Genomic DNA, 19,091 nt, shown 5'->3' with positions numbered 1-19,091 from the left:
CTAAAATCAAGTTGGAGAAGGGTGGATGGGATCGTGACGGGATTAGGGAGGGTGGAGAGGAACACAGCATCCCAGTCTTAATGGAGCTTTTCTGCTGCACAGACCTCTGTGACCACAAGCTGTTTTTCACAACCAATTCATATTCCCAAGAATATTTTAAGATCTCGTGTCAGAGTGAGAGCCACATTCACTTTGGGACATTTATCCAGAAAGAAATATCTCCTGGCACCCTTCCCATCACAACTAATTTGGCTAAGTTTGAGGAAGAAGTTTTCTGAGGTCATGTTCCCTTTCCAATTCTCATCTCCTGGCGGTGGCACCAGCCAGATGCACCCTATTGATCCAAATCTACCTTTAGAAAGAAGGGGTGTCAGTCAATTTCACCTTAGTGTGGCTGTGCCTGACTCTTAGCATCTGATCCAAGTATGTTTGCACTTTAAGCCTTCTCACCCACCATGGAGTGAAGAGTTTTGCTCAGGAGATAAGAATTCAAGGCAGGGAGGCATTTGGGGGCAGCAATCCTGTCACAGACCCAGCTGTCACCTCTGCTAGGAACAGGGACCTAGATCCCTAGGGCCATATAAAGACCCAAAGAGCCCTAAGCAATGAAATAGGATGGTGACACTTTCACCCCCACTCATTTCAAAATAAGTAAACTATATTGTAAAATTCATTGTCAGAGAAACAAAGATTTTATTTTTTTCTGTGGTAACTACTTTGATGCTTTTTAAAAATTTGCCAACTTTTTTCAAAGATACTCCTTCCTACTTTTAGGAGCTCCTGCCTGCTATTCCATGGTGTAAATATGCCATGCTGAAGGCATAGTTTAGATAATAAGCTCTGTCCCTGGTTCTTCATGGTACCTAAGAGCGATCAACAAATCTGCTCAATCTCAAGCACCTGGCTGTAAATGAGTAAGGTCAGCATTTGGGAGAAACTGGCACTCAAAAGGACTAGTAATTCACAAGCAAAGATCAGTTCACTTAATGTCTGGGAAGGAGCAATGAACAAATTTACACACTGGAATGTTATCTATATTTCTATACTTTATTGTTAAGGCTAACCTTGTGTCTTTTATTTTTTATTTTTATTTTTTTAATTTCTCTCCCCTTCCCCCTCCCCCACCCCGGTTGTCTGTTCTCTCTGTGTCCATTTGCTGCGTTGTCTTCTTTGTCCGCTTATGTTGTTGTCAGCGGCACAGGAATCTGTATTTCTTTTTGTTGCGTCACCTTGTTGTGTCAGCTCTCCGTGTGTGTGGCGCCATTCCTGGGCAGGCTGAAATTTTCTTTCATGCTGGGCGGCTCTCCTTACGGGGCGCGTTCCTTGTGCATAGGGCTCCCCTACGTGGGGACACCCCTGCGTGGCATGGCACTCCTTGCGCACATCAGCACTGTGCATGGGCCAGCTCCACACGGGTCAAGGAGGCCCCGGGGTTTGAACCTTGGACCTCCCATGTGGTAGACAGATGCTCTAGCCACTGGGCCAAGTCCGCTTCCCCCATGTGTCTTTTAAAATAAATTTTCTCTGCCTTCCCTAGGAAAATAAACTTTTGGATGCTCATAAATATGTTTTTTTTTCAAGTCTTGGGTTTCCCCAATGCTCAGTGTTGTGCTCAAGACAATGGGTTTTACTTAAACTAACAAAGGATACCCATCATTCATAAGTCTATTAGCTGTTGGCTGAGACACTTGCAACCAACAATTAGCAATGAGGCACATCCATTCAATAAACTTACTGCATGCATCAGTGCTCACAGCTATGCGACCTTGGATAAGTCCTTTTGTTTCTCTGGACCTCGATATCCTCCTACTACACTGAGAGAGAAAGTTGGACTAGACTAGATAATATCTAGGTTCTGTCTAGCTCTAAAACGCATGATTCTAAAATTTTGTCCAGGTTAGACTCTCAGAATCACAAAAAGGGGATACAGGCATTTTCCCCACTTTTTTGGAAATTAAGACACAAAGAAGCCAAACAATTTCCCTAAAATCACACAAAAACTGAGACCAGGACTCTGGAGTGCTTCTAGACCTAAATAAACTCAAACTACCTTTCTTACCTCCCCCTGCTGCCCTCCAGCTTCATCACTTTTCAGACATATTTAAGAGCTTCGTGAGCTTTAAGGACACCATTAAAGTAGTGATCCCCGAGAGTGGGTTTCTCTGCCATGGCTACACACTGGACTCATCTGGGAGCTTTATAAAATACGGATGCCCAGAGATTCTGATTTGTTTGGTCTATATTGTTCCTGACCCTGGGGATCAGAATTTTTAAAAGCTTCCCAGATGGTACTAATGTGCAGCCAAGGTTGAGAATGATTGCTTTTCAGGATAAGCAGTAATCAGCTATTACCTTAGCCCAGAGATGTCCAAGAGATTTCAAAAGGCACCCAATGATTAAAAATGCATTTGTATTCAACCTGCTTAAATTTTATTGAAATAATTATAAGTGTGAGGCATCACCTGGAACTAGGAGTTAGAGACTTGACTCAGTACAAGTCTCTGAAGTCTTTATTCAGACTTAATTTCACATTATTTTAGTAGGACCCAACAATCATGCATCAAGGACACATAATCTAATCAATCTCATTTATTGGTATAGGAGAGCCCAATGGCTGAGAGCTAGTAGTAGTTGGTCATATAAGATGGTGGCAGATGGTAGCTCAGGCATCAGTTTAAATAAAGCAGTTGTAAAGTGAAAATTGGTGGCAGTGGGACCCCAGAGTCATGTGGCCACATGGACCTAATGTATCATATAAGTAGGTCATGACCTCTGCAAATTAAGTGGCAGCTATCAAGAGCAAGCTAGGTGCCTGGAGAGAAAAGGACTGGGTCCTGGCAGGAGAATGGGATGAGAGGGTGCTGACACCAACACTTGCCTCCTCTCACTTTTCCAAGGACCTGACTTCATGGTCAAACGAGACACCTGATCTTTGTAATGGCAATGCTGAGCCTGGATGGTCATACCACCTGCCCAGCTACAGGACGTGGGGCAGTTAGGATTGGCTCACAGGTAGAGCTCAGGGGCTGGGGTAATTAGTAGCATCAAGATACTGAGAAGCACTTTCCAAGTGCCAGGCCCTTCTTGAATATATCGTTTGTTTAGTCCTTCCAGCAATCCTCCAAGTAGGGTATCATTATGTACAGTTTACAAATGAGGGGATGAAGGTTCTGGAATTTACACAGAGATAGGGGCAGAGCCAAGATTCACCTAGAAGTGAGTCCAAGCCTGTGCCCTTGCCATTACAGCTGCTGTGGTGGGGGACGTGTCAACCTAATTCCATTTCATGGAAGCAAGGCAAAGAATCATGCACTCATGGAGGGGGGCTGAGTGTTGGGTAGGCTATGTGATCTCTTATACACAGATATGTCATCAGGGGGAAAAATGGCATTTTGTCATTTACAGTACACTTCCACTTGGCAATATGTCATTAGGGCCCCACAACAGCTCTGTATAAAGAGCATAGCAAGAATGATCACTTCTGCTTTGCATTGAGGAAAGTGATGCTTCAAAAGTCTAGGAAGTAACAAGGAGATGATGATGGACAAGACCATCCCAAGGAAACAAGAATGTCTACAATTGCAAACAAGAAAATCCGATTCATCTGCCCCATGGGATTGAAGCCCCATCTCAATTAGAGGTGGAGTGGGCATCACCATCCCAGAATCCTTAGGACTGGGGAATGAACTATGGACTAAAGTAGACTTATTATGATTCTATTAATAGCAATGGAAGAAATCATATCATTGATGTGGAGACAGTGGCCACTGGACGTTCTGAGGGCAGGGAGGGGGAAAAACAGGTGAAATATGGGGCATTTTTGGGACTTGGGAATTGTCCTAAATGACATTACAATGACAGATACAGGCCATTACATACCTTCCCATAACCTACAAAATTCTGTGGGAGTGTGAACTACAATGTAAAGTACAATCCATGTTTAGTGGCAATGCTCCAAAATGTTTTCATCAATTGTAATGAATGTACCACACTAATGAAGTATGTTGTTGATGTGGGAAAGTGTGGGAGGTGTAGGGAGGGGGTATATGGGAATCTCATATATTTTTATGTAACATTTATGCAATCTAAATATCTTTTAAAATAAAAAATATATTGGAAAAAAAAAAAAAAAAGAAAGTCCAGGAGACCGCACAAAGTGGCATGGCTGATTTGTACTGGAGTTAGTCACAATTTCCATCACAGTGGTTCTTGTAGTTAGCACACCTTATTCTAAGCTTAGTAAACACGTGTGTCTTTATCCCAGAACAAAATATATTTGAAGAGAAGAGGTGACAGAGAAAGCCATAAAGGTAAAGAGTTGTAAGGAAATCTCAGAAGATCAGCTCAGAAGCATGAAAGAATACATACTTCTTGGAGTCTAGAAAAAAAAAATGTCTGAGGCTGAGAAAAAGGAGTAAACACACATACACAAACACCAAGAATAACAGTAAGAAGAAATAGGAAGAGGAGGAAGAGGAAAAGGAAAAAAAAATCTGTCCACAAGATGGAATTCTGCAATTGCTCTACATTCCTCTCATTTATTTTATTACTTAAAAACAATCTCCATCTACATGGTCCTCACTATCTTAGTCAAATATTATCAATGCTTCAGAAAAAATGATCCCAAGATTGTGCGGCTGAGGCAGATTAGTACAGGGCAAGGAGAGAAGAACGGGCAGACCCAGCAGGAAACATGGCCACTGACCCCACCCGGAAACCTCCCGAGGGACCCTGAGACCCTGGCCCCGAGATTCCATTCGAAACTCATGCCTGGATCAAGCAGAAGCCTCGGATAACCTCAGACAGGCCTCCCCATTGCCTCCCTGAGGACTAACAGGCCGGGATGGTAAGGCAACCACTTAGAACAGCAGACAGCTGCGGCCCCTCCCCAGCATGAGGAAGGGGGAGGCGTAAAGGGTCTAAAGGCCCAACCTGGGGCCACCACGTGCGCCCTGCCCTCTGCAGCACACCCGCAGGCCACCACTAGTACTGTGTACTCTTCTCCTGTTTCTTAATAAACTCTTTACTCCCTTGCCTACTTAATGGCATGTCCTTAAATTCTTTTATGTGGCATGAGCCAAGAACCAGAAGCCCAGAACCCAGAGCTTTTCACCAACACTGCTGGGGTACTTCGCATGAACTGTGACACCGGAGAGAGAAAAGGCCTCCTTATTTGTAGGCAGGAGGGTGGCACTGCCTGATAGGAAGAGGAGGAAAGTGTAATTTCAAAGGCATCTGCCTCTCCTAATTACCTTTTAACTATTTGATACCAAACGTGCTGCATCAGAAAAGAGTAAAACTAAAATAATAATATATACACATCATTTATTGAGTGGTTACTAGGTGTCAGGCTCTGTACTAAATACCCTAAATATCTAATCTTCATTGGAATTCTTAGTGAGGTTCAGAGAGGTTAATTAACTGAGTCAAGATCATAAAGCTAGTTAATAGGAAAAATCATGAATTGAACCTAGATCAGTGTGATTCCAGAATTACTAGTAATGCTTTCCTGACAAGTCCCACTTGTTGAAAGAAGTGGCAGTCAGAGTTCACAGGAACCACGAGCATCCTGAATGAAGAGGGGAGAATGGGAAGTAGTGAAAAAGAAAGCAGCAGGGCTAGGGCTGGGGACACTGAAGCGGAAGAAGGCATTGTTGTGGGGCCCAAATTGCCCAGGGCATTTTCACCTACTTCATAATTGACTAGAGAGGACGCTATATAAAGATAGAAGGTGGGGCAGGGAAAGGTTTATGCCGGTGGCTGCAATTCCTTCAGCAATGTGGCAGGGGAGCTTGCTAAAAGCGACTTATACAGTTTAACAGAACTGACTGTTAAATTTTCAGGAACTTTGCGAGTCAGTTGTTAAACACAGCCACTATTAAAAGGTAAATTATTTAAACTTACAATAATTATTTTTTATTAAAAACAAATGTAGAGAAGTGGATGCAGCTCAATGATTGGGCTCTTGTCTACTATATGAGAGGTCCCGGGTTCAATTCCTGAGGCCTCCTCGTGAAGGTGAGCTGGCCCACACGGAAAGTTGATACAACAGAAAAAGAGACACAGAGGAAAGACAATGAGAGACACAACAAACCAGGGAGCTGGGGTGGCTCAAACAATTGAGTACCTCTCTCCCATGTTTGAAGGTCCCATGACCGGTTCCCACCTCGTGCCTCCTTAAGAGGAGAGAAGACAAGCAGTCTCAGAAGAGAACACAAATGGACACAGAGAGCAGACAGTGAGCTCAAGTGGCAAGGGGAAGGGATGGGAATAAGTAAATAAAATAAATCTTAAAAAAAAGAATGTAATAACAGTCAAGACTCATCACTTCCTAAATATTTCACTACATTATATGTAATTTACACCCAAGATGATATATGTCTATTTTATCCATGTGGTGGAAATATTATATAATGTGCTACTGTACATCCTTCTCAATTCTGTATTCAGTGATGTCACATTGGAAGCTTGACTAAGCCACGGTGGGAACATTTATACCACAGAAAAATTGGCAAATGCTGCAAATCACCCCCCTCCATAAAAGGCAGCTGTTAAACATTTACCAGCCTACCATTGATGTACAATCACCTGTGGTAACTTCACAGAAAGCAGGACATGAGACACGGGACATGTTGTCTACTCTACTAAGCTAAGACTGCCTGAAAACATCATTGTAGCCAAGACTTGAGGACCACTTGCTGAGATTCTGTTTCAGACAATTTCCCCAAAAAAGAATCTATTGGAATTGGCTATATAAAGCAGAGTCATAGACCTATAGAGCATTATACTGTTAAAGCTGGACAGGACCTTCCTGAGAACCTCTATAGCACCCCAAAGTCTCCCAAAAGCACATGGACAAAAGCCCCTCATATAATTTATTTAATCATCCTTTGTTGGACATTAAGGCCAATGTTTCTCATTATATGTAATACTGCATATCTCTTACTATTTATTTTAGATAGTTTCTTAGCACCAGAATCACTGGGTCTAAGGGCATGACTTTTTTTTTCTCTTGATAAATCTGGCCAAATTGCTTTCTAGAAAGGTTGTACCATTGTATGCACCCATCAACAGCTTATCTCACATCCCCTTCCATCTGATTACATTAAGATTATTAGGGTGTTTGGTTTTGTTTAGATAGAATGTGTGTGTTGTATTTAATTTTAAAAATATTATATGTTCATTATAGAAAAAATAGGAAGTAAAGAGAAAAATTTTAAATTGTGTAGCCCTAGTATTCAGAGAAAACCACAGTTGACACCTCTTTTTCTTTCCAGACTTTTTTCATAAATATAGATTCATGATTTCCCTCCAAGAATGGAATTAGTATATAAAGCATCTTCAGTTGCAAATGGCCTTTTTGTTTTTCAAAACAATAATATTGTGGTTATCTTTCCTTTTCCAAAAGTATTCATTTATAATATTGTAAACAGTGGCTGACTCCAGGAAGATTGCACCAATTTTCCTTTCTACCGCTGTGCATGGGAATTCCTCACCAATGCTGAGATTTTAGAAAATCTTTGCTAATTTGATACAGGAATAGAGGGGTTGCTTTAATTTACACTGCATGTCTTTGATTATAACTGAGATTGAACATTTTGTATACGTTATTGGCCATTATATTTCTTTGGTGAATTGTTTGTTATTTGCTCATTTTTCTATTGAACTGTTTGGACGTTTCTTATGGATTTGAAAGAATATTTTCAGTGTTAAGAATATTTGTTTACCATATGTGTAAGACCATTCTTTCCTGTTTATCAATTGCCTTTCCATTTTATTATGCTAGTTTTTAAAGTACATATTTTTAATTATGCCATTAAAGCATCCTTTCCCTTTTTCTGCCTTTGTTTTTATGCTTTAAAAAGTCAGTCTCCTACTGAGTGGACTATTGATGTTTAATATATGTAGAAGTTTTAATTAGCTTTACTATAAAAGTGGAAATGTATAGAGTGGGTGGTAACACACAGTGAGTAACAACTAGTTTATGAATGGGGAAGTGACTGAAAATGGTAGTCTAGGTATATAAATGCCAACGGACAGAATGCTAGAGAATAATCTAAGAACTGAATAGCACAGTAAACCAAGCGGTGGATGAGAATTATGGTTGAGTGTCCTTTGTGAGCTAGAGCAAATGTATATCACTACTGCAGGGTGTTGGGAATGCGGAGAAGCATGGGAAAAATACAGCTGAAATGACCTATGGACTGTGGTTAGTAGTAAAAATATAATATTCTTGCATCTATGCAAAAGATGTACCGTGTTGATAATAAGACAGTATGCAAAATGTGAGCCAAATGTGCTCTATGGACATGGTAACAATCAGACAATATTATTTCATCTGTAGCAAATGTTCTATCATAGTGTGGTTGGTGAAGGAGGGGTGTTGTTTGGGAACAATTCCACACATGTGCATGATTGTTTTGTAAGTTTACAACTTCTGTCATAAAAAATATATTTAAAAAATAATAATAGGGTGGGTTGGGGGAAACGCATACCAAAAGTAAGATAAGGACTATGATTAGTAGTAAGATTTTGACAATATTGTTTCATAATTTGTAACAAACATCTCACCATAATGCAAGGTGTTGGTGGAGGGTTGATGTATGGTACCCCTGTATCATCGATGTTACACATGTTTGCTTTGTAAGTTCACAACTTTTACTATACACTTAATTGTTTATGTGTGTTCAAACCCTGCGCCTCCTTGACCTGTATGTAGCTGGCCCATGCGCAGTGCTGATGCGCGCAAGGAGTGCCGTGCCACACAGGGGTGTCCCTTGCGTAGGGGAGCCCCACACACAAGGACTGCGCCCAGTAAGGAGAGCCACCCAGCACGAAAGAAAGTGCAGCCTGCCCAAGAACGGCGCTGCACACACGGAGAGCTGACACAGCAAGATGACGCAACAAAAAGAAAACACAGATTCCCAGTGCCGCTGATAAGGATAGAAGCGGTCACAGAAGAACACAAAGTGAACAGACACAGAGAGCAGACAACTGGGGGTGGGGGGAGGGTTGGGGGGGAAGGGGAGAGAAATAAATTAAAAAAAATAAATCTTTATAAATGATATAAAGATAGTAATAATAAGGCTGGTTGGGGGAAAATACTTTGGTTAATAGTTATATTTTGACAATGCTTTTAAATCATTAGTTAAAAAGGTTTAACAACAATGCAAAGTTATTGGTGGTAGGGTGAGTTATGAGAGTCCTGTAGGATATTATGTAAGTTTGTTTTGTAAGTTCACAACTATTATACACTTACTGTTTATGTATGAGTGATATACTTCAATAAGTTAATTTTTTTAATGAAAAAAAAAAAGTCAGCCTCCTGAAGGTAATGAAAAAAACTGCATTTTCTTAAAGTATTTTCATGAATTCATTTTTTACATTTAAAGCCTAATCCACCCAGAATTGCAAATGGTACGAAATGTGACAAGGAAATGTACCTTTACTTTGCCCCAAGAATTTAGTCTTAGTTGTAGCCTCCATTTTATTTCTAGACAGTTACAATGTCCAGATGTCCCCCCAAAATGTTAAATAATAGCATAGAAACTATGCTTTATTTTATATAGGTTTTCTTTATCTTAATGAAATAATGAAATAATTACTGATAGGTGAAAAGTCATGAGGATGGTCACTTAGTTCTTGTTGGTAATAATGATACATGAATATCAGCCCAAATTCCTAAGAGTAGGATATTTGTTAAATAAATTATAGAATATCCATCCAATGGATTATTTTTCTACCATTCAGAATTACATTGTAGAAGAATATTTAATAAAAGGGAATATTCATGACATACGTTAATTTTAACCTTAAAATGTTAATTTTTTTATTCATAGCATGAATTTCTTTATGATGAGATTGTACATCATTTTTATTTTCTACTTTATTCTTTCCTGCATCTTCCAAATTTTCTACAATGAACATATATAGCCTTTGCAATAAAAATATAAATATCAATATAAAGTGATATTCTTTCTAAGGAGTTATACTTTTACTCCTAACAGTTTTAATTTTTATATATGAGTGTTAGATTTTATTAAATGTTTTTTCAACCATCTGTTAAAGAGTTGTGTGGTTTTTCTCACTTGATCTCAACCTATTGATCTGATGTATTTTAGTAATAGAGTTCCTAAAGCAAAGCAAACTTGCCTTCCTAGAAGAAGCTTTACTTGATTATCCAAGGTTAATTTAATCCTGAGAAGGCTTGGGGTTTCCTCTCCCAGGAGAAAGGGGGAGGAGTTAGGGACTGAAATATATTTATTTTACCCGTTGACATCCGTTTATGCTTTTACAAAACAGTTTTTCACACACGCCTCGTCTCATCTGATCCACATAGAATCCATGTGACAAAAGTAAGCTGGATTTTACAGAGTAGAGGGAAAGAGCGGTCCACAAAAATTAAATAATTATACGGCCAGACCGCGGCAGAGCTGGAAACAAACACAGTTTTGACGTAACCTACTCTTACCCTCTGTGCCTTGCGGAAGTAAACAGCACCGAGCTGCCTTGTATGTTGATTTGGGGGGGCCAAGGCTTTATTGTCATGTCCCTTACCACATGGAGATGAGAAGACTTCCTGCATCGGGTGTTTACACACCGATTACCACAGTCGGCTCAGCTCTGACAAGAACCGGGCTGTTCATTAAAAGAAGGAAGTCGAGTTACCACACACAGGACGCCGGGCCAGAAGCCAGGCTGTGGTGCTCTCTGTGGCCTTTCCCCAGCCTCTGCTGTGATGGACACTCAAAGACGCACAGTCCTCCAGTGGAGGCCTGGTAACCCAGGGGCCTGCTGATGGCTCACGGATCCCAAGCCTACCCCTGAAGAAAAAAAAGTCCTCTTCCAAAACGATGCTTTCATTTCTTTATCCCCAATACCTTCACACTTCTTCTCATCACCCTTCTTGGGACTTTTTTTTCTGGCTCCAGAAGTTTCCAGAGTCTGCCTTCCATAATAAGTTCCTTCTGGTCAAACCCAGTTTTCCATCTCTACAGCCATGAGCTCTAGGTAGGGTGACCAGCTGTCCTGGTTGCGCCAGGGTACATCCCGTTTACCCCTGAGGGGTCAAGGTAATTGGTAATAGCGCCCCCTTTCTCTCTCACATGCCACAATGGCCATGAAGACTTGATGAGGAGGGGAGATGACACGTAGGTCCAACATTTAGGCAAAGCCCTCTTACAGCCCCATTCTCTGCATCAGGAAATTCTGTTTGCTCTGTATATCTGGAATCTGACCTTTTCCCTAGCCACAACCACCACTGAGACTCTAAACATCCTAGCCTCTTACCTCGATTATTCTTGCCCATCCCCAAGCCCCTCTGCCCTGAGTATGCTCTTGAACATAGTAGTCGGAGCCACCCTTTTGCAACGTAAATTAAAGAATGCCGCCCCTCCATGTGGGACCCTGCCATAGCACCCGCTCCCTCAGTGGAAACACGCAAATCCCTACAGCGGTCTGCAGTGCTCTCTTCAGTCTTCTGCCCCAGGTTCCCACCCCACCTCCACCACCACACCTCTCCCCATCCCCCCCTCAACGCTCTGACCCCACCCCTCTCACCCTCTTTCCTTCCTCTGCTCTGCACCACCCAACTGGCTTTCTGCCTTGCTCCAGAGGCACAGCCTTTGGACTCTTGCTTTGGCTACTCCGTCTGCCTGGACGTTCCTCCTCCAGATAGCCACATGACGATTCCCTCCCTTCCTCAGCCCCTGCTCAAACTCCACCCTCTCCATAAGGTCTACCCTTACCATCCTATTTGAAATTGTAACAACTCCCCCAAACCCGTTTTCACTTTTTCCTCATAGAGCTATCTTTTTCCTGATCAACTATGTATTTTCCTTATTTGTGATGTTTTATTTTCTGCCTTTCCCCCTGTATTCTAAATTTTGCAGGGCACAGGACATGGATTTTTATCTTTTTTACTCACTGATTTACCTCGAGTGTCTAGAATGGTGTCTGGCACATAATAGATTCTCAATAAAAATTTATTGACTAAACGAATGAAAGCCCCAAATCTATTTCTCTTGAACCCAAATGGATTCTCTCTGAGCCCTTGCATTCGTCATCACCATCCTCACAACCGTGTTAAAAGCCTTGACTTAGAGCTCCATTTAGGGAACTCCAGTGCTCCTCTTGGAACTTCGAGGAGTATTTATTTCTCTGTCATTTTTGCAACTCAGTTTATGTACCTAGAGAACGGTGAAAAGGCAAAGAAAAAACAAACCATCTCCTCCCAGATGGCTATGCACCTCGTCCTAGGATGAAGGCCTACATGAGCTAGTGCACCACCGAAGTGGCTGCTGTGCTCCCCTCCTCCATGCCAGGAGAGGGAGAGCCCCATTAATAAGGCCAAAATCCCAGCTGGTACCTGTGGCTTCACGTCCTCTTCGTCCTTGTAGTAGAAGAGCTGCTGGGCCCTCAGCACAAAGTACCTCTGCTGCCAGTTCTTCACAATGGACCGCTGCTTCTTCAGCCAGCCCATCTTGATGGGCCTCTCCAGCGGGTTGGGGGTGGACGATGGGTGGAAGGCCGCCATCAGCTCACCAGTCATCACGCTCCTTGACCGGGCTATGGAGAGGAACAGACAGGCAGACTGAAGGATGTGAAGCAGTGCAGGCAGGGAGGGAGGCACGGGGGCCGAGGATCTGGGTGGGACCTCAGCTAGGTCCGGCTCAAGGGTCCAGAGAAATTCCCCATGCTCCAGAGAGGCAGCTGAGGGGGCTGCTCCCGACAAGGGCTGGCCCAAGATGGAAAGCGGGGTGAAAGTCTGGGGCCCGTCGCCCACACAGTCCAGCAGCTGATGCCGGCCCCCGCATTCTGAAAAGCGAAAGATTGGCTGGAGCCTTCTGAAGAGGAAGTGGCCGCAGCATCTGACAAAAGGTGCTTCCTTTTTCCTGCGTGGGAGTTGGTATCTGACAAAAGAGTGGAGAAAATATGCCTCTCTCTGAAGGTGAAGGCTCTGCAGGCAGCTGCAGAACAGCCGGAAGCCGCCTGGGCACTCTTCCATGGAGGCCCATTCTGAGGAGGAGCTCATTGTGTTTGCCCTGACGTCACCTTAGAATAGAGCCCTTCCCCAACGGATCCCGCTAAAAACCCCAGCCCCCGTCCATGCAGCCGACGTGCAGGAAGCTGGCACCTCCTGAATTTTCCTGCCAAGTGCCCTTCTGTTCCCTGCCCACTGAGTGTTTGCAGCACTTTAGGCCGGACCAAGGGCCTTGCCATCAGCTGCCTTCCTACTAGCTTTGGAGTCAAGTTGTCACTCCCCTGGCTTGAGGAGCACATTTGAAAGGAAAAAGAACTCAGTAGAATGCAGAAGCCAAACTGGAATTCAGACCCTCAGCCCACTGTGTAGAGCAGTTGGCTTTCCTTTTTACACATGTTTAACCAGTCATTGGATTAGGCTTCCACATCTTGTCTCTAAGGTAAACTCCCACCCTGGACAACCCTCTCCTTTCCTTACCTCTACAGACATCACCCTGCCTGTGGTCCAGTTCAACTTGTCCTCTGAGCCCTACCTTCTTTTTTTCCTACCCAGTTTGAGAATGAGTGCCATGCTTGCTGATACCAGTCTCCATCTTACAATCCTTTTTTCCAGCTTGTCTCAGTCCCCGGAATATTAATAGCTGAGCTAAGCCATCAGTCCCACTCTCACCCCATTTTAGCTCATCTGCTTGGAGACCTGGTTTTCCTGGCTAGGTGACCATGGGTGGCTTACAAAACTCTCTGAGCCTCAGTTTCCTCACCTGTAAAACTAGGATAATAATATTCCCTGCTATATGGAATTATAATGGAAATTAAACCAACTGACCCATATAGTCCTTGGTCAAAGAGAAGCAAAGGTTACTCCTAATTATTTCTGTCCACAGATGACTTTACTTCCTGCTGCAAAAATGGAAATCATCTTTGAGAACTTCCTCAACTTCTCTCTTCACTTCAAAATGTCTCTACCATCAAGCTTTCTCTCTTCCTTCATTTTTACCTATAATGCATTTAATTGCCTACTTCTCCCCTTTGCTTTTGATTCCTTTCTCTTTCTTTCTAGATCTGTAGTTCTCTTATTTGTATTCATGGCATGTGTTCAAATATCAGGATTTTATTCTGCATTACAGAATCTTTCTTCCAACAAACTTAACTATATGCAGAGTTATCACCCTATCTGCATGGTTTGCCCTTCAACTTGTATTACTGTTGATCCTCATAAGGGGTCTGCAACTCTTGATCCTCATGAGGGCTCTGCACTCCTGGAACATCTTGGGTGGCTCCTCATCTCTCACCACCAGCCTGTGTCTTACTACGTTGGACACCAGGTTGCAAGAGGTACTCCATTCAACCTCCCATTTGACAGACATCATCAAAAGAGTGTGTCCTGGTTTGAGTACTTAAGCTAAACTATTCCTGTGCATATAAACCTATTGTATTGTAGACCTTTTGGTTAGATTTGGTGAAGGAACCTTTTGATTAGACCACTTTGATTGGATTGAATTCAGTTGGGAGCCTTTGATTGGAGTACTTCAGTGAGGTGTGACTCAGGGGGGCTCTTAGTCCTCTTACCAGAGTCTTATATAAATGGGAGGACCATGTAGAGACACACAGAGAAAGAGCTGCCATTTTACCCTGTCATGTAAAAGAGGACTCCAGGATCACCTACAACCACAGAAATGCAGAGAAACACTGAGAGAGAGGCCTGACCTGAAATCAGTGGAGCAGCCTGAAGCTGAAGAGACAAGGCCTGGGGAGAGTTGAACCATCTGCCTGAGTGCCTACAGCTGCACTCAGGGAGAAAGGGAGCCTAGAGGAGAAGGCAGAGGCCAGTCCACTGTGCCTTGCCAATGAGCAGGAGTCCAGGATAGTCAGCGGCCATTCTTTGATAAGACAGCATCTCTTGATTTGGACATTTTCACAGCCTTGGAACTATAAGGTTTTACGCTAATAAATTCCTATTACGAAAGCCCATGAATCTGGTATTTTTACATTGACAGCCTTTATTTTTCTATTTTTTTTTAAAGATTTATTTTTTTATTTATTTCACTCCCCTTCCCCCCTCCAGTTGTCTGCTTTCTGTGTCCATTTGCTGTGTGTTCTTCTGTGACTGCTTCTATCCTTATCAGTGGCACCGGGAATCTGTGTTTCTTTTTGTTGTGTCATCTCGCTGGGTCAGCTCTCTGCGTGCAGTGCCATTCCTGGGCAGGCTGCACTTTTTTTCACGCTGGGCGGCTCTCCTTATGGGGCGCACTCCTTGCGCACAGGGCTCCCCTACACAGGGAAACCCCTGCGAGGCAGGGCACTCCTTGCGCCCATCAGCACTGCACATGGGCCATCTCCATACGGGTCAAGGAGGCCCTGGGTTTGAACCGCGGACCTCCCATGTGGTAGGTGGACACCCTAGCCATTGGGCCAAGTCCGCTTCCCATTGGCAGCCTTTAGCAAACTAAACAAATGCATGCACAAGGTTCTAGCAAAAGAAAATTCCACATTTTGAAGGCAATTGGGCACATGCATGAAAAGGGTTTAGGTTACAGCAGTGTGTCTAGGCACACCAGTTAGGAGCCTTATCTTAGATACCCATTGTCTTAAAGTCTTCCATCTCCATCTCAAAGAACAGCCACTCTGGGGCCAATCACTTACTCCAAGACTGCATGAAGATCCAAAGGGACAAAAGGCACAGCGTTGGTGGGACTGCAGTGGGGAGGAGGGAATGTGAAGGACACCTCTCTGTCTTGCTAGGTCAGAGAATGTACCTTGCAAGGACAGGCCCATATCTGGCCTAGAAACAAGGCAAATTTCTGGAGCAAATGAAGAGTGAGGCATCTGAGCATCCCCCCAGATGAAGGTAAAGCCCCCCCACCTCCACCCCAAAAGAGAGCTTCAGCCCGGCGTGACTCTAATGACCAGCCTCAGGAAGGAGCATCTGACGTGGGTGGGGCCCCTCCTAAAGGCAGTGAGACGAGGTGTCTTCACGTCACTTCTGTGCTGGTGCCCCCCTGCAAGTGGCGCAGGAAAGCGGACACCAGGCGGGGCCATGTGGTGGCCTCGTGAGTCGCCTCCGGAGAGTCACAGAAATAACCATGCCCGCCGTGGGGGATGCTAGATCCTGAAGGCCTCCACCAGCCTCGAAGAGGTGGGGGATGGTGCAGCAGGAGCAAAACGGCTCTGCAGCCTGAAGAGACTTCACTCGGCCCTGAAGCCACTTGGTGTTTGGGATATCATGCTGTGCTTGGTTCTGGGAAATGATGCTTTCTTGGGGCAAAAGCAACAAACTAAAAAATAAAGCAAAACCCTCTCCCCTGCAGTCTCTGTGAGTGACAGATGACCCTGGGGTAAGGATTTTACGTTCTCTGACCTGGCCAAGAGGGGTTTCGATGCCCGTGTGTCAGGAAAGCGACCACTTTGTCTGCCTGCACGTGGCCAAGGCCTTGGCTGACCATCAGTTATATTCCGGTCCACGTTTCTTGAGCACCTGTCATCTCCACTGTAACTGGAATGACCATGGGAACTGGGTCACGTGCTCCAAGTTTGGAAGGGTGAATGTATCATTACAGACCTCCCATTGCTGTGAATTCTGCCCAGCCTTTGGGAAGATGATGGCTGGGTCCTCAGAAGAGCCAGTGACTGAATAAGGGAGATTTTGTCCCATCTCCCACCTTAGCCCTCAGCAGTGGTCAACAGCCAGCATCGATCATGCAATGATTGAAATGTCAGAGAGGAAGGTCTGGCAGGCCTTGCGTTGCACTTGGTTTTCGCTAACTTTTCTTGGTAGTTCCTTCCAATAGTCTCTGTTCTGTGCGGGCATGACTTGTTCCAGGATAAAGAACACAAAGTCATTGGTGACTATTAATAGCCCTATTATGGCTCATTGTCATAATGAAAATATTAACAGAGATAAGCTTTGCTGGTGAGCCAACCATTGTACCTGAGTACACATTCCCAGCCCTCTGGGGATGAGGTTGAACGAGGCTGAACCAGGCTGCCGCCTGGAGAGGGGGCTGCAGGCAGAACCAAAGGCAAGGTGGGAAGGCAGATAGGAAATGAGGGTCTCGGTAATGCCAGGAACCCACCCATCAGGAGAGAGAATACGCCCCTGGCACTGGGAGACTATGTATATTTAAATGAATTAAATTAAGTTAAATTATAAGTAAATTAAATTAAAATTCAGCTCCTTGGTCACACAAGCTACATTTCAAGTATTCAGCAACCCGATGTCGCTCGTGGTTACTGTATTGGACAGCACAAATAAAGAACATTTCTATCATTACAGAAAGTTCTGTTGGTCAGCATTGCCTTGAATCTGAGTGCTATTATTACAAAACATGGTTCAAAATGGGCTGTAAAGCTGGTATAGCATTTCATCATGTGGAGAAATCAAGCTGGGTGGCCCAGATAAGAAGTGCCTTTGGGTGGCAGAGTGAGAAGTTGGGCCCCGATCTGAAAGGTAAGAGGGAGCCATTTCATGTTCTCGAGCAAGGGGGGATCATGATAAAATATAGATGAATCATATACCTGGACTGTGTAGACTGAATTTTATACAGTCTGCAAGTGAGGGGGGTACCAGAAAGGAAAGAAGAGAAGCGAGAAAAGTGACACACTCATAGGGATTTTGTTTCTGAAGTAGAAATTAGCTACTTTTTGCCCGAGTTGAAGCAAGAGAATAAGGAAGTATGAACAGAGGAGTCAGCTGGGGAAATTTAATCACTTCCTTTCTTCATCTTCCCGTCTTCTCACCCCTAGTCCCCCAAATAATCAATCACATAATCTAGGGTCTAGCTTTGAGATAATTCTATCTGCTCTCAGCTCTATCTTGGTTTAGATTATATTTTAGATGGCTCTAAACGGGAGGAGGTATGAATAGTTCATTCAAAGCCAGGAGAAATTATTTAAGGTATGTTCGCAGTGTGTTCACATGAGCAGAGTATTACCCTGGAAACTTTGAAATGAATTTAAAAAGGCAAGTGGAATTTACAGGGCTTCACACAGACCTCTCTCCTGAGCCAGACCCTCGTTCCTGAGCACCTCAGCAGAGAATCTCAAACTCCCTATGTCGCTAGCCAAACTTACCACCTCCTTCTTCCCCCCCCACCATCCCCCACCTTGCACCAACACACACACCCAGACCTGCTGCCCCTCCATGGTCTCTGCGGTGCCCTGTGAATGACTTCTCCCAGTGAGCCACTCCAGAAAGCAGGCAGCAGCTCTGGCCTCCCCGAGGCCCGGCGCTCCACCAGGATCAGTCATCACAAGCAGCACCTCTCTCCCACCCAACCTTCCTCTTTCTCTCCACGTGGTTGGGGCCCACCTATCCTCACTTGCATTTCTACAATGGTCCCCTGACCTGTCTCTCTCCCACCAGTCCCACCTCCACTCATTGATGACATTGTTTATGCCATGATCCTTCTAAAACACAAATCTGATCATGTTATTCTGCTGCCTAAAAGCCTCCCATGACCCCTTCTATTAGTTTTTCGGCTGATAAAACAAATACCATGCAGCAGATTGGCTTAAAAGTAGGAATTTATTAGCTCATGGTGTCAGAGCCTAAAAAGCTGGCTTCCTCCTGGGGAGGGCATCTCCTGGCTGGCTGGAAATCCTTGGGGTCCCTTGGCTTTGCCATCATATGACAATGCACATGGCAGTGTCTTCTCCTTTCTCCTCCAGGGTCTGTTGGTGTCCAGCTTCTGGCTGCTCTCCATGGCTTCTCTACAAGGGTTCAGTAGTAGGATTAGGGTCTATCAGGATTCAGTTGGCTACACCTTAGCTGAAAATAACCTCATCGTCACAAGGCCCTATTTACAGTGGGTTCATACTCATTAAGATTAAGAACATGTTTTTCTGAGGTTCATGATTCAATCCCCAACATCCCCCCAACACCTTCATCCTGAAAGATGACGGCCATACCTTCTAGCAGGAAGTTCGGAACCCTCTGTGGTTTTCCAACTGCATTTCCTGCTCTTTACTCAAGACAATATGCTCTTCTCTCTGCTGGCATGTTCTACACATCTGTCCTAATGCACACCTCAACTTGAACTCTTGGAAAACTCTTGTTCAGAATTTTCTAGGTTGCTGAAAGCAATGTACCAGAAATGGGTTGACTTTTAGAA

General features: G+C 44.0%; 1 protein-coding gene across 2 annotated transcripts in view; it reads right to left on the bottom strand.

The window, feature by feature from the left end:
* The window catches only part of ARHGAP25 (Rho GTPase activating protein 25), a 103,992-nt gene that overhangs the window by 48,496 nt on the left and 36,405 nt on the right, over positions 1-19,091 (bottom strand). The window contains exon 2 of one of the 2 annotated variants that reach the window (XM_004449196.5): positions 12,368-12,567. In XM_004449196.5, the coding sequence (XP_004449253.2) occupies positions 12,368-12,567 (200 nt within the window). Of the gene's footprint in view, positions 1-12,367; positions 13,027-19,091 lie in introns of those variants that run through there. The other variant, XM_058278694.2, reaches the window with a different exon arrangement.

Source organism: Dasypus novemcinctus, chromosome 17 (assembly GCF_030445035.2).
Source record: "Dasypus novemcinctus isolate mDasNov1 chromosome 17, mDasNov1.1.hap2, whole genome shotgun sequence".
NCBI lineage: Eukaryota > Metazoa > Chordata > Mammalia > Cingulata > Dasypodidae > Dasypus > Dasypus novemcinctus.
Note: the sequence above shows the minus strand (reverse complement) of the source record. Positions and strands in the feature narration are given on the sequence as shown.